The sequence below is a fragment of the Sminthopsis crassicaudata genome, chromosome 3 (genome assembly GCF_048593235.1).
Source record: "Sminthopsis crassicaudata isolate SCR6 chromosome 3, ASM4859323v1, whole genome shotgun sequence".
NCBI lineage: Eukaryota > Metazoa > Chordata > Mammalia > Dasyuromorphia > Dasyuridae > Sminthopsis > Sminthopsis crassicaudata.
In genome coordinates, this window is record NC_133619.1 from 486,899,767 (window position 1) to 486,915,094 (window position 15,328).

The 15,328-nt window shown below is 34.0% G+C and overlaps 1 protein-coding gene across 2 annotated transcripts in view; it reads left to right on the forward strand.

Moving 5' to 3' along the window:
• The window catches only part of XPO4 (exportin 4), a 111,852-nt gene that overhangs the window by 75,087 nt on the left and 21,437 nt on the right, over positions 1–15,328 (forward strand). For both annotated transcript variants that reach the window (XM_074303681.1, XM_074303682.1), the window contains exons 10-13: positions 9,618–9,794; positions 11,590–11,732; positions 12,214–12,359; positions 14,071–14,248. In XM_074303681.1, coding sequence (XP_074159782.1) covers positions 9,618–9,794; positions 11,590–11,732; positions 12,214–12,359; positions 14,071–14,248 — 644 coding nt within the window. The remainder of the gene's footprint in view (positions 1–9,617; positions 9,795–11,589; positions 11,733–12,213; positions 12,360–14,070; positions 14,249–15,328) is intronic.

Consider the following 15,328-nt stretch of genomic DNA (forward strand, 5'->3'; position numbering starts at 1 on the left):
AAGCCTTATGCTTCCATTTTTGAGCCTGTCTCTTAGTACTGTTATAGGATTTCATATGATAGAGTCCATGTAAAGCACAGATTTTTCAAGGATAGAGGGAAGGATGTTGTTCAAAAGTTTATTTGCCCCCTTTTAAAAAAAAATTTCCAGAAAGGCTTTACAAAGCAGTAAATATTGGATTATCCATTTTAGGCACAGGAAAGGACCTAGATTTCAAAAGTGAACGTGTGAAAGGAAATGAGGAAGAATTCTCTAGTTGTCTAAAAACAAGATTAAATATGTACCTCACAGTATTAATGAACATCAAAAGAAATATTTATTTGGTAAACATTCATTAAGCATTTACTATATACAATGTGATTGTTATGTTATACTGAGAATATAAAGAAAAACAAAATAGTCCCAATGTCAAGCATTCAATTTGGGATGCAACTTGTAGATAATTTATTGGAAGAGAAGTCCTTGAGGATGAGGAATATGAAAAATGGGGCACTTGACATGGATTGTGAAAGGCCTAAATGAAAAGAGAAGGTTTTCCAGGTCCACAACAATATGAGTTGTGAGAATGCCCTTAAGTAGGAAGTGGAACAGTCCAGTTTAACTAGAACACAGAAAACAGGAAATAATTTCTAGAAAGTAGACTGAAATCAGATTATAGATTCTAAAATGTCAGGTAGTTTCTTTTCTATAGTAGAGAGAATCAGGTACTATTAAAGGTCTTAGAATAAAGGAGTAACACAGTCAGCTTCTTGCCTTAGGAAGATAATATGAAAAGCACTTTGTAAACCTTACAGTAAAATGTACTTGTCAGCTATGGCTTTTATCTCTAAAATGGAAAAAATTGTACTATTCACCATATAATGTCCTCCTAAGGAACAAATCAAATAATATATTTATAACAATGTAAATAGTAGCTAATATATTTCAGAGAGAGGAACCAAATCTTTTGAGTCCCCTGGTACATGGCTAATAGTTTATTGGATACAGAGTAGGTGTTTTGTGAATACCTATGTTACCTTGGAAAATAAAAATATAGACAGAAATTATCCTTGATTGTAATATTTAAATCAATCAACAAGCATTTCAGAACCTCTCCTAATATGCTAGGCACAAGCTAGGCATTGGCAATATAAATTCAAAGAACTAAATAAAGTCCCTACTTTCAAGATATATATTATACTCTCTCCATTACATTCTAAAGGAGAAGCAATAAATAAATACATGTATAAGAATTTGTAGGATAAAAGTAAGGATAATAAATACAATGTAGTTTGTAGGGAAAGTATTTGAATTTATAGAGATCAGGCAAAGCTATATAGCTGGAATTTGTAGTGGGACCCAGTCTTGGTCTTTTTGTTAGCTACTGTATTCTAATAATGTATGATGCATTATTCATTTTACTTGAATTTTTCCTGCCATTTAACTAATACTTTGGAAATCAAACTGTTATTTTATGTGAATAATTTAAAGAGGTAAAAATATCAGCTTTGAAGTAAAGTTATTTTACTTTTTAAAAATAAAATTTCATTGTTAATTTTTTTTTAATTTTTTACATCACATATTTCACGGTGTATTCCCTCCTAACCTCTCTTCTACAGCCACCTCTTAATGGCAAAGAATTTTTTTAAAAAATAAAAAGCAGCAAAATAAAACCAAAGCATTAGAAAAGTTGTGACAAGAGAAATCTTTTATATGTCCAATTTCTACCTGTGCCAAAAAGAAAGGGAGGTGTCTAGCTCTTCTTTGGCCCTACGTTGGTCATGATTATTTCACCATCTCAGTTTCAGTTATTTCATTTTTGTTCTTGGCCATTTAGGTTGTTCTGGTCATTTTGTATACTGTTTTCCTGATTATGCTTACTTCATTTTTACTTCACCTTTACTTCATCTAAATCTTCCCATATTTCTCCATATTCATCACATTCAGCCTATAGTAATGCTCAATCAGGCAAAGCATTTATTAAGCACTTACTATGCTCATCATTATGATGAGCACTGGGGATACAAAAATCAGATTCAAAAGACAATCACTACCATTAAGAAGCTTACAGTCTAATAGGAGGAGATAGCATGTAAACAAATATATGCAAAACTAGCTAGATGCACAAAATTAGAGAATTCACCTAAATGTTCGTAAGGATTATGTCTGACTTGTGGCAGAGCTTTCCAAACTCACATTGCTCTGATCAACCATAGTTGAATATACTAACTTGACTAACAGTGATGTTATTTTATCCTCTTCAAGAAGGAAGGACTACAACCCACCAACCAACCAACAAAACAATCTCTATACATAATAAGGAGGAAGTCCCTAAAAGAGGCAAAATGTTGGAATTAAGAGGTGTTAGGGAGGGCTTCCTGAAATAGGTGTGTTTAACTGGGACTTAAAGGAAGCCAGGGAGGTCTGAGCAGAAATGGGGAAGAAGGTTGTAGCCAAGGGAGTAAAGGGCTGAAACTCTTAAAAGGTGTGCTTGAATAAGACAACCAAGCACTTAAAGCTAAATACCTATTAGACAATAGCGCTATTAGCATATGTTTGGAAAAATGGCCTTTCTCACTATTCTTTGTTGGCTCAATCTTTTGGTGGGATTAGAGGGAGGAGTGAGAGAGGCAAGAGAACTTCACTTGGTGGCAAGATGGAGAGGAGAAAAGTGTGGCGATTCTGGACTCTAGATCCTTGGCAAAACTTCTGGTAGTTTTGTCCATTTCCTTCACTCCTCCCCCTAAAGACCAAGGACTTTTGCTTATCCTGTCTCTGGCTGACCCTGAGTTCTCCAGGGAACTAGCTGGATCTTACACAAGGGGGACAGCCAAAGAGAATACCTAGAGCTTAGAGGTGGGAGTATCTTCATTATGGAACAGGCGCCAATGAGACCTCAAAGATAGCTCAAAGAGTAATTGTCTGGGAATAGGATATAAGAAGACTAGAAAAGTAGAAGGGGAGGGAGGTGTTAGGTTATGAAGGGCTTTGAATATTAAACAGTGTTTTGTATTTTATCTTGGAAACCATAGGAAGCTAATAGAATTTATTATAGAGGGGTAGCATGATTAGAACTGCATTTTAAGAAAAATCATTTTGATGGCTGGATGGAGAGTTTTTTGGAGATTTAGAGAATCAACTAAAAAACTACTAGAAACTGTTGGAGGCCAGCTCCAGTGAATAGAATGAGTGTAGAAATGGAAATAAACAAGCCAGGCAGGTTTCTGTCAAGCAGTCTGTTTATTGATTTGAGAGTCAAAGTTTATATATTATTTAAGGTAGTGTTGCATTAATACCAGAATTAAGCTAGTATTGCATTAATACGAAATGTCTCCAGGCATTGTATACATTCTAGGGTTAACATTTATATCATATTTTGACATTTCAGTTTGACATTAACTTTAAACATTAACTAGCAGTAACAATATACTTATCATAACAGAGTCATAAATAACTAACTGTGATGAGCAGACTGATTTCAGAAAAGATTGAGAAGACTTACATAAATGGCGCTGGGTAAAACAAGCAGATCTAGAAGAACATTATACATAATATCAACAAAATTATGTGGCCATCACCTGTGATGGATTTGGTTCCCAACAATGCAATGATTCTAGCAATTTCAATAGATTTGGGATGGACCATGCTGAAGCGCGTTGTGGTCTGTGGAAACTGTATTTCCTATTGATTTGTGATTCCTTTCAGATTGATCTGTGATTCCATTCAGATTCCCAGCCCCTCCTGGCTGAGGCATATCAGTCCAGGATGCCAGGGCCTTTGATTCACAAATCCTGGTCAAAAGCACCCCTTTGAATTCCAGTAGAAGATCTGGGCTTCCCAGCCCCCATCTATCTGAGCCAACTTGGGCTCTCCCAGCCTTTACTGGTTCTGATCTGCTCTGGTTGTTCCAGCCCCCCATTCTGATTTGCTTGGGGCGCCCTGCTCAGGCTTCCCAATTCCCAACCAATATAATAAGCTTCCATCAGCTAAGGTCTTTGCAGATGGACCTCAGTGGCTTACTCAGCTGCCAGGACTTTCTGTCCACTGAGAATTGCATTCTCAGTGCAAAACTCCATTTTCCATAGATCTGCCCACTGGAATAATATTCTTTTTCAGTGTTATCTTCTCCTTATCTTCACCAGACTTTATGCCTCTCTGTCAGGATTTCTAACATTAACTTCCAATCCCCATAATAAACCTCTTTTATCAATCTAGGTTTTCAGGTCTGTAAATTCCTTTACAGAAAACCTCTGTACCCTCAGAAGGGAGTCCCTAAAACTCCCCATCCTTGTGCTAAATCCCAAGGGGTTGCAGGGGAGCCAAACCTGAACCCCAAATCTGCCACTAGACCTTATCATTAACTCTCTGACCACCAGAAACCCTAATTTCATTTTGGTTCCCTAAATCTAAACCTTATCATTGCTAGTCACATCCAGAAAAAGAACTATGGAGATTAATGTGGATGAAGCATAGTATTTTCATCTTTTTATATGTATGTTTGTTTTCTTTTTGGTGTTTTTTTGCCTTTTGGCCTGATTTTTCTTGCATAGCATGACAAATAAGGAACTATGTTTAAACAAGGTTAGCATATATTTAACTTACATCAGATTACTTGTTCTCTTGGGGAGAGGAGAGATGAGAAAGGGAAGGAGAAAAATTTGGAACATAAAGTTTCCAAAAACGAATGTTGAAAGCTTTCTTTACATGTATTTGGGGAAATATAGAGGAAAAAAAGGAGAATTGTTTGGAGTCAGGAGAGAGTTGAGGTAAGCAGACAGTGTTCAAGGCTTCAGAGAAGTCAAAGTCAGGAAGAATGACGATTGAGAAAAGGTCATTAGATTTGACAATCAAGACCATTAGTAACTTTGGAAAGAACTGTTTTAATGGAATAATATCATTAAAAATAGAATTCTCAGGAGTTAAGAAAAGAGAAAGGGAAAATGAAGATACCTGTTATAGATGGCCTTTCTGAAGAATTTAGTTACAAAGGACAGAAAATAAAACAATAAGAATAAAGGTATCAAGTGAAGGCTTTTTCAGGATATGGGAGAACATAAGAACATGTTTGTGAGGAATGAACCAATAGAGTAGAAGAGATTGACAATAGGTAAAAGAGAAAGTAGACATTTTGTTTAATCATTCTCCATTCAATGGACATTGAAAAATAATAACAGATATTGTTCATATTTTACTGTATTTTTATATTGCTGGACTAATCATATACAGTTGTTCAGAATAAGATTTAGATGTTGGAGGAAGCCATTTTTCTGAGACATAAGATACAAGACTTAATTACAAAAACCCTGCTTTTAAAGAGTTTTTAATGGACTCTAAGCAGCCTCTTTTCAGGTATTTTATGTCTTTTATGTCTTTATAATATTGTTACCCTCCAATCCAGCACACTAAACTTGAGTACAGCTTAAGAGGCTCAGGTTACTTCTTCTTTGATTATGCATGCTGAGTGGATTTCTGAGATGCCAAATTACAGTCTCTAGAAATCATGCTTTTCCCAGTTCTTTCTGCTTAAATATAAATACTTCATTGTGCCATGAGAGAATCTTACTTTGGCTTTAGGAGACTCTAGTTTAATAGAACAATTTCTCTTAAATCTTCAGATATATCAAAATCTTCAGCCTAGCCAGCAGCCTCTTTTCTTTCTATAGTCCATTGCACACATTTTCCCCCATACTTGGAATGTATATTGATTGTCTTCACCTCAATTTTATTAAACTTACCTAGTTTCCTTCATTATAAAATGAGCTGGAAAAGGAATGACAGACCATTCCAGGACCTTTGTCAAGAAAATTCCAAGTGTGGTCATGAAGAGTTGGACATCTGAAAACAACAAAAGTTTACTTTAGATATTAGCCCAAATGTCATTTCCTCCATAAGGCTTTTCCTGTTGTACTCACTCTTCCTTGTCCTAGCTGCTTTTGCCTTCTCCCCTCAAATTGTTCTGGATTTATTTTTTATACACTTAATTTATATATGTAGCCCTTTTTTTTTTTTTTTTTTTTTTTTTTTTTGACAGTACATATGCATGGGCACTTTTTTTTTTTTTTTTACATTATCCCTTGTATTCACTTTTCCAAATTTTCCCCTCGCTCCCTCTACTCCCTCCCCTAGCCGACAGGCAATCCCATACATGTTAAATGCGTTACAGTATATCCTAGATACAATATATGTGTGTAAAACCAAATTTCTTGTTGCACGGTAAGAATTGGATTCCAAAAGTATAAGTAACCTAGGTAGAATGACAATAGTGCAAATAGTTTACACTTAATTCCCAGTGTTCCTTCTCTGGGTGTAGCTGTTTCTATCCATCATTGATCAACTGGAACTGAATTAGATCTTCTCTATGTTGAAGATATCCAGTATCGTTGTTGAAGTGTATAATGATCTCCTGGTTCTGCTCATTTCATTGAGCATCAGTTCATTTAAGTCTCTCCAAGCCTCTCTGTATTCATCCTGCTGGTCATTTCTTACAGAGCAATAATTTTCCATAACATTCATATACCATAATTTACCCAACCATTCTCCAATTGATGGGCATCCATTCATTTTCCAGTTCTTAGCCACTACAAAAAGAGCTGCCACATTTTGGCACATAAAGATCCCTTTCCCTTCTTTAGTATTTCTTTGGGATATAAGCCCAGTAGTAGCACTGCTGGATCAAAGAGTATACACAGTTTGATAACTTTTTGGGCATAGTTCCAAATTGTTCTCCAGAATGGTTTGGATTCTTTCACAACTCCACCAACAATGTATCAGTGTCCCAGTTTTCCCATATCCCCTCCAACATTATTTTTTCCTGCCATCTTAGCCAATCTGACAGGTGTGTAGTGGTAGCTCAGGGTTGTCTTAATTTGCATTTCTCTGATCAATAGTGATTTGGAACACTCTTTCATATGAGTGGAAATAGTTTCAATTTCATCATCTGAAAATTGTCTGTTCATATCCTTTAACCATTTATCAATTGGAGAATGGTTTGATTTCTTTATATGTAGCCTTTTTAATAAGTCAGTAAGCATTTGCTAATTAACTGCCATGTGCCAGGCAGTGTGCTAAGCAATGGGTATACAAAAAAAGGTTAAGTCCCTTCCTTAAAAAAGCTTCCTTTAAAATGTACACATCTGAGGTCAAACACTATTTCATTTGTCTTTGTATCTTCATTAGCTAGCACACAGTAAACTCTTATTAAAATGTTGGTTTGTTTCTGATGGTTTATTAAATCTATAATGATAGCCACTTCATCTATAACTATAGTGTCATCTCAATTAAACCACATTCATGGAAATGTGTTGTGAATGATCCCAGTATTAACTAAAGCAGAAGTGAAATAAAGTTAGGTCTGACTTATAAGGTGTGCATTTTTAAAATGTAAATGATGATTTCTGAGGTTCTACTTGGAAGTGCCAGCATTATAAATAGCCTTGTCACCAATTTCTTTCCTTGTCCATTTGTTCTCTAACACCTATATCTACATTTTGTTGGCTCTAGAAAAGATTGTGTGCGTTGGTTTTGATTACATGTATTTTGAAATTCTCAAAATAAAAATAGGGGCAGCTAGGTGGTGCAGTGGATCGAGCATCAACCTTGAATTCAGGAGTTCAAATCTGGTCTCAGACACTTAACACTTCCTAGCTGGGCAAGTCATTTAACCCCAGCCTCAGGGGAAAAAATGAACAAATTAAAGTATCCTAGATCAAAAGTAGATTTGTTTATTTAACTTCTTTTGCCAATATTAATTCAAATTATTGTTTTTGTTTTATAGTTTTAGGTTAACAAATATTGTCAAAGAAAGTCTTTTTAAAAATCTTTTCTGAGTTCAGAGTATTTCTGAGAATCTGTAGTACATAATTACTTCTAAATCAGTGTGGGGTGCAGGATATACTATCAGCTGAATAATAATGTGACTAATATTTAGGTACTTCAGGATTTAGCTAGTACAGGGTTTAAATGCTTACCAAATTTGACTAAAGTCATCACTTTAATTACTTTTATCACACTTATTAAAATACTTTGTAAACTTTAAAGCACTATATAACTTATTAGCTTTTATGATGTAATTGATTCAAGAAAATTAATTATATAAAGAATAAAATATGCCTGACTTCTTATAGTAACTTCAAAACCTATAGCAGATTTGGAATATGTTTCTTATACTAATAATTTTTATTCAGTGAAATAAATGCAAGCAAAATGATCACTAAGATTCTATCTTTAAAATCTTTGCTGCTCTTTTTATTATTGAATTTTATTGAAATTCAATTCTTTTGAATTTTTTTTATTTAATAAAAAGTTATTTTCTATGGACTAATTTATCATCCATAAAGTAATATTCAACCTTAGCTAAAATTTGAAACATAATGGAAGGTATCAACCAGCAAAGATATACTGCAGATAAAGTCCTTTCTTTGACTCAGACTAGCTATGTCACTATCACCTAGTCATTTAACCTCTTGTTGTTCATTAAGCTTTTAAAGACTAAATTACTAAGAAGTTGTCAATATTTAGTATTTGATATTCTAGTCTGAAGGAGTTTATGCCACATTGCTTCCCTTCACCAATGTCTCAAGGGGCGAAAATTTTTTTAAAAGGATCCTGTAATAACTGCTGATGGTGATATCTCAGATTGTGTTAAAATCCTTGGAACTTAGGGTTTTTGTGATGGAAGCCTTGATATAGTGCATAAAATCATAGAATTTTAAAACTGCAAGGGATCTTTGAAATCAAAGAGTTCAAATTCTTCCTTCTACAAATGAGAAAACAGAGACCTAGAGAACTTAAGTTATTTGTCACAAGATCATGGTAGTTAAGCTGGCTTGAAATTTTTTGGGGAAGCCAGGGAATTCTTTAACCAGATTGTTAACTACTTTGGCCTCTATGAAGAAATAATGCAACTATTATGCTTATGTTATGTTTATGAAACTGTGTTTGTTATGTTTAGAAACTTTCCTTTAATGTATGATAACATACGTTATGAATGTTTTTGGTAGTTGGGGAAACGTATTGGAATCAGTTCCTATTATGAAACCTCTACCCAGGGATATAATTGCTGTTGTATATTCTTACTTTGTGTTCTTACTTTACCACTTGTAGGATCTTAATTTTTAACTGATGTGTGTATTTCTTCTCTACTGCAGATATAAATCCTTCTTAACTTAGTTTTTCAAAAGTTATTATAGCAAAACATTCATTACATGACTACCTTCTTTGAATTAACTAATCTGATCTTTAGGAAACAGCCCCTTCCCTCACTTGTCCTGTAGTCAGTCTTCCTAGTAGACATGTATAGATAGATATAAATTTAAAATAATACTCATTTCTACATTTGACCTGGAATTTATGCTAATTATAAACAAATTCTATAAAATTCAATAATGCTTTCCCTATCTTATACTTCAACAACAGCTCCATACTAGGGATATTTTTAGGCTGCAGGTTTTATTTCAATTTGATTTGTATAATATTAAAATTAATCCATTGATCTGTCAGTTAGAAATCTAAATTTAAGTCAGATGATCTGTTCAGTTTGTTTTTTTTAATGGTTAACTATGACTGCATCCCATTTTATGATAATCCTCCTAATTTTAATTCTCTGCTTCTATATTTTGTGGATTTTTTTCCCCTTACAGCTTGATAAAGATGATATGGTGTACATGGAAGCATATGATAAATTGTTGGAGTCCTGGTTGACTTTGGTTCAAGATGACAAACATTTCCATAAAGGCTTCTTTACCCAACATGCAGTTCAGGTCTTTAATTCCTACATTCAGTGCCACCTAGCTGCTCCAGATGGTACAAGGAATTTGGTATGTTTTTTAGCTTAACCCTTTATACTCTATTCAAATTACTGACATTCATATAAAAGAAGCATTATTTCATAAGCTGGTATCATTGCCCATTTTTAGATGCAGAAACTAATGTTTGAAGAGGTTCAGTGATTTGCCAGTGATTACACAGATAGAAAGTACTTGAGGTGGGTGTCGATTTAGGCCAACGCTCTACCCATTTATACCACCCTATTCCTTGGATGACGAGGCAAATCCTGAACTTTATGCATTTCAACTATAGAAGCATAAATAACCCCCTGACAAAAATCTCTGAAAATTTAGATGCCTCAACTGTCATCAGTACTGCTTTAAGCACTTAACCTTTTGCTTTTATCAAACATGGTCAAACCTCTGACCAGATTCAGGAGCTACTCATAACCAAAGAAGTCTTGGTTTGGTTGTGAGATAAGAGAAGGGAAAACCCACTGTAAAGGGAAAGATTGCAGTTTCTTCTCTCAGCATAGAGAGGAGGAAAAGCATAAGAGGTTATGTATTTTAAAAAATCTACTTGAAAGAAGGCAGTTTGGAACTTGGAATACAGATTTTCAAAAGAAACAGTTAATATTATTAAAGGGTAATTAGTTTTCCAGACTAGTTGAAATTGCACTTCTATAATAATATAGCCAAACTGTAGAGCTGATCTTCCTGGTTTGCATTTTAGGGTCCTAAAGACTAGGGAGTAAGGTGGAAAGAAGTATTTTAGTAATTGACCTTAAGTAAAATTTTAAAGTTGGTATTTTGTATTCCTGTTCCTCTTATTTTGCAACCCTTTCCTCCCCCTCCTAATGCTCTAACTCATTCCTAAGACCCCCAAATGAAGTGCTTTACTGCCAACCTGTCCTTTGCCCTTTCTCCCCTTGTCTCCTGTATTCCTCCAGTCAAAATTTCTATTATTCTCTCACTACAAATGATCTCATCTATGTTTTAAAAGGAAAGCAATTTAATTAAATTTATTCAAGAACACCAAGGAACTTTCAGTCATTTATACTTAATTGTGAAAGGGTGTTTATGTATTTTTAAAACTATTCTTATTACTTTAAATTATTTCTAATTTTAGGCAATGTATCAATTGAATAAGATAAAGTGAAAGTTTCTCTGATTGTCAGGGATGGCCTACAACTAAAGCTGTAAAAATTCACTGATTCTGCATTTCTAAGGACTTTACTGGCTGGGGTTCTGAGTCTGCTTTTAGAACCTGATTCCTTCTCATTGATGCTTATATTTACACGTTTCTTAATCTATTCCTCTTCTCCTCTCTCCCCCCCACCCACCCCCCCTTTTAACTTTCAGGTTTCTGTGTTTTTTTGGAGTAATGGTGAGAGGATGAGAATGGAAGGAGGAGAAGTAGTTTCACCCCATCCAGAAATAACAAGATAGTACTGTTAGCATGTGTTTCTCCTTTTTTTCTCCATCCAGTAATCAGTAATTTTTTTTTTCCTATCTGTCAATTTGATATGAATATACCTCTACAAATACCTGAATCCATTGTTATGTCTCTTATAATTCAGTATTCTTTCAGTGATAGATGTTAGATCCTTGGTAGTTTGGTACATTATATAAGGAGGCACAAATTAACAGAATGGCAGCTACTGCCAACTTCCTTCTTTCCTACATTCTTCACCGGCAACTAAATTAAGAAAGCTTTATTTGGTGGATCCTAAACAGTCGCTTTAACTGATTTTGGAATAGTGGAAATTATATAATGCAATCAGCATGTTTTATTATGTAATGGTACAAATCTTTAATCTTCATTTCTTTTAATTGTCTGTAATAGACTGCCAATGGTGTAGCCTCACGTGAGGAAGAAGAAATAAGTGAACTTCAGGAAGATGATCGAGACCAGTTTTCTGACCAACTAGCCAGTGTAGGAATGCTAGGAAGAATTGCTGCAGAACACTGTATACCTCTTCTTACAAGGTACAAACAGTCCAAAGAAATCCCATGGAGAAAATGTTCTATGTTCAAAATGCCCTGGAGAGTACTTAAAGTGTTTAAAGACTTTTAAACACCCCTACCCCGTATTCCAGCTCACTGGAACAAATGGACAGAAACATATTCATGGTTGCATACCTTGGCACATACATTTGGAGCACAGGCACTACAGGATAGATGGCAGAAAGTATGGAAAACATGGTACGAGAATGGTTTGACCCATATAAATAAACACTTGGAATATTCTATTTTCAAATGTCCATTGTGTACTATGAGTCTTTGTAAAAAAAAATATATATATATATATATTCATTAAATGCTGTTGTTATATGTAATAAAGCAAAATTGTTATGACAGTTAAAATTGAATTTTATTTTATGTATATTTATATATTAATAGTTAATAGAGATTATATTATAATAAATCCCTAATAACTGATTTTTCCAATGCTATTTATTGTTTTCAGTTTATTAGAAGATAGAGTAACAAGACTCCATGGCCAGTTACAGAGACATCAACAACAGCTACTTGCCTCACCTGGTTCAGGTGCCATTGATAACAAAGTGCTTGATGATCTATATGAAGATATTCACTGGCTTATTTTAGTTACAGGTAAGGTGATGATTCTTTTAAAAATTGCCGACTGCTTAGTTTCAGACATGATAACAGCTTTAAAAAGTTGTTATTAAATTAAAATGCATTTGTTTCCATAGAATGTTGTGTGCTATAATATAAAGAGAACTTACAGATGAGACTCAAGTTTGGATTTCAGCTCTTTCAATTACTATCTGTTTGACTTAGGTTTAGAAAGTACTTAATCTTAGTTGCCTCATCTATAAAATCAAGAAGATAATTTCACTGCTTCCTCACAGGGTTATTTTGAGAAAGAAGTCTATAAATTTTATTTTATTTTATTTATTTTTTATACTTTATTAATTTTAAAATTATAATTTTTTTTGACAGTACATATGCATGGGGAATTTTTTTTTTACAACATTTTCCCTTGTATTCACTTTTCCAAATTTTCCCCTCCCTCCCCTAGATGACAGGCAATCCCATATATATTAAATGTGTTACAGTATAACCTAGATACAACATATGTGTGTAAAACCAAATTTCTTGTTGCACGGTAAGAATTGGATTCCGAAGGTATAAGTAACCTGGGGAGAAAGACAATAGTGCAAACATTTTACACTCCTTTCCCAGTGTTCCTTCTCTGGGTGTAGCTATTTCTGTCCATCATTGATCAACTGGAACTGAATTAGATCTTCTTTATGTTGAAGATATCCAAGAAGTCAAAAGTCTATAAATGATTTAGTTCCACGTACTTTTTTTTTTTTTTAATAGTATACTATATGTAGTTAAATAGTCTCAGGACTTTGTTTAGGTTTTAAAATTTTTCTCTTGTCTAAATGACCTGAAATACTGTCCTTTTTATCAGTTGTAAAAAGTGTGCAAAGCAATATGCTTACTTTTGTCTCATTTAATAGCAGCTAAGTGAGGTAATTACTACATGCATTATTGTTCCTATTTTATAGGTGAGGAAACTGCTTAGAGTCAATGTGAAATAACAAATTCAGTATTGGATTTTGGAATAGAGAAGCACTGCATTCAAATTCTCTCTCTTAATTTTTTTAGTCTTGTGAAATCAAGCCAGCAAACTTAAGCACCTATCATGTGCCAGGCATTCTGCTAAGTACTAGGGCTACAAAGAAAGGCAAAAACAGACCTGCTTTCAAGCAGCTCCGTCTTAAAAGTGTGGGGGGTAAGGGAGAGGTGGAGTACAACATGTCCTGTGTCCTTTGACATGTACTTAACTTTGCCAGAGCTCAGCAATTGTTTTAAGAATTACTAAAGTCATAGAGGCTTTGAAGTTTATATTATAAAAAAAAAATAACACATTAATGATGTCGAGATAATTGACTCATTACTCTTGACATAGTAATAAGACTACCTTTTAATATGACATTTTAAAATTTATTAATAGGAGAGTGGTCACGTTCATATAATTCTCTATAAAGTATGTAGGTGAAATGATTTATTTCCTTTTCTTTGGAAGATTTTTTTTTGTATTCAAAAAGCTAGCTCAGAAAAGACTTAAGTTTCTTCCCTTCTTCTAATATTTAAGTCTTTCCTGAGCTAGCTTTATGTGGTATTAACAGATTTTTATGTGGTATAAAGAAGGCTTTATATAAGTAAACCTGCAAATTTACGCAATTTCACTGTTCTTTTTAAAATGTCAATGAAAAGACAGATTCTAAAAGATAAATTCTGATGGCTAAAACCTGCATTCACCTTTTTTCCTCATTTTTTGAAACTAAAGGCTACCTCTTAGCTGATGATACTCAGGGAGAGACTCCGTTAATACCTCCAGAAGTAATGGAATATTCCATTAAGCAATCAACTGAAGTTGACATTAATACAACACTTCAGATCTTGGGATCTCCAGGAGAGAAGGCTTCTTCCATCCCAGGTTGCAACAGAACAGATTCTGTAATTAGGTAACTAAATATGTGGCTACATTTTTGTAATTTCCACAATATTATAATAAATTTTTCAGAAAATGACTGTGAATAAGTACTTTTTACATTTAAATGATATAGAGAAAAATGTGAAGGTTGCAAAGGTTTGAGTTAATAAAAAGTGGTTGGTAGAACATTCGGTTACATAACAAGAAAAAGGGAATGGGAGCTAGGAAATTACTATGAACTTAACATAGAATTGATTATAGAGCCTTTAAGGGAGGAATTAATGCAAAACTGAAAATAACTTGATTTGGGAACTGAATGCAATGGAATTTTAAACATTAAATAATAACTTTAAATTGAGGCTAAAATGTGGGTGTTATATGTGTGTATGTATATAGGTGTACATAAATATATAATATTTCATGAAATCACAGAATCTGAGACTTGACAGTTACTTTAGGGGTCAACCAGTTAACACATAACCAAGCAGGAATCCTTTTTTATATTTTAACTTGAAAAGTATCTTCTATGGGCCATTTGAAGATTCCTTACATTACATAACTCATCTTATGAGCTTGCTTAACTTTTGGAAAGCTCCTGTTGTTAGTGGTGGCTAGGTGGTACAGTGTATAGATTGCCAAACCTGCAGTCAGGAAAACTCATCTCTTTGATTTCAAATTTGAATTCAAACACTGGCTGTGTGAACGTGGGCAAGTCACTTTACCCTGTTTGCCTCAGTTTCCTCATCTGTAAAATGAGTTGGAGAAGGAAATGGCAAACCACTCTATATCTCTGCCAGGAAAACCCTAAATTGGGTCATCATGAAGGGTCAGACAAGACGAAAAAAATGATTGAACAGTGCATATTTTTAAGAAGTTTTCTCTATAAATCCTCATATCCCATTTTTAACTTATTACTCCCAGTTCTTTCCTCAAAGCCCAATAAAACCATTGGGATATACAACTCTTCAGATCCTTAAATATGGATGTCATGGCTCACTTCACTCTCCATCTCATAATATTTTAAGCTAAACATTCCTAGTACCTTAGACTAATTTTTATATAGTGTGATTTCTAGTCTACATGTCATCCTCTTCTCATTCTTCTTGATACA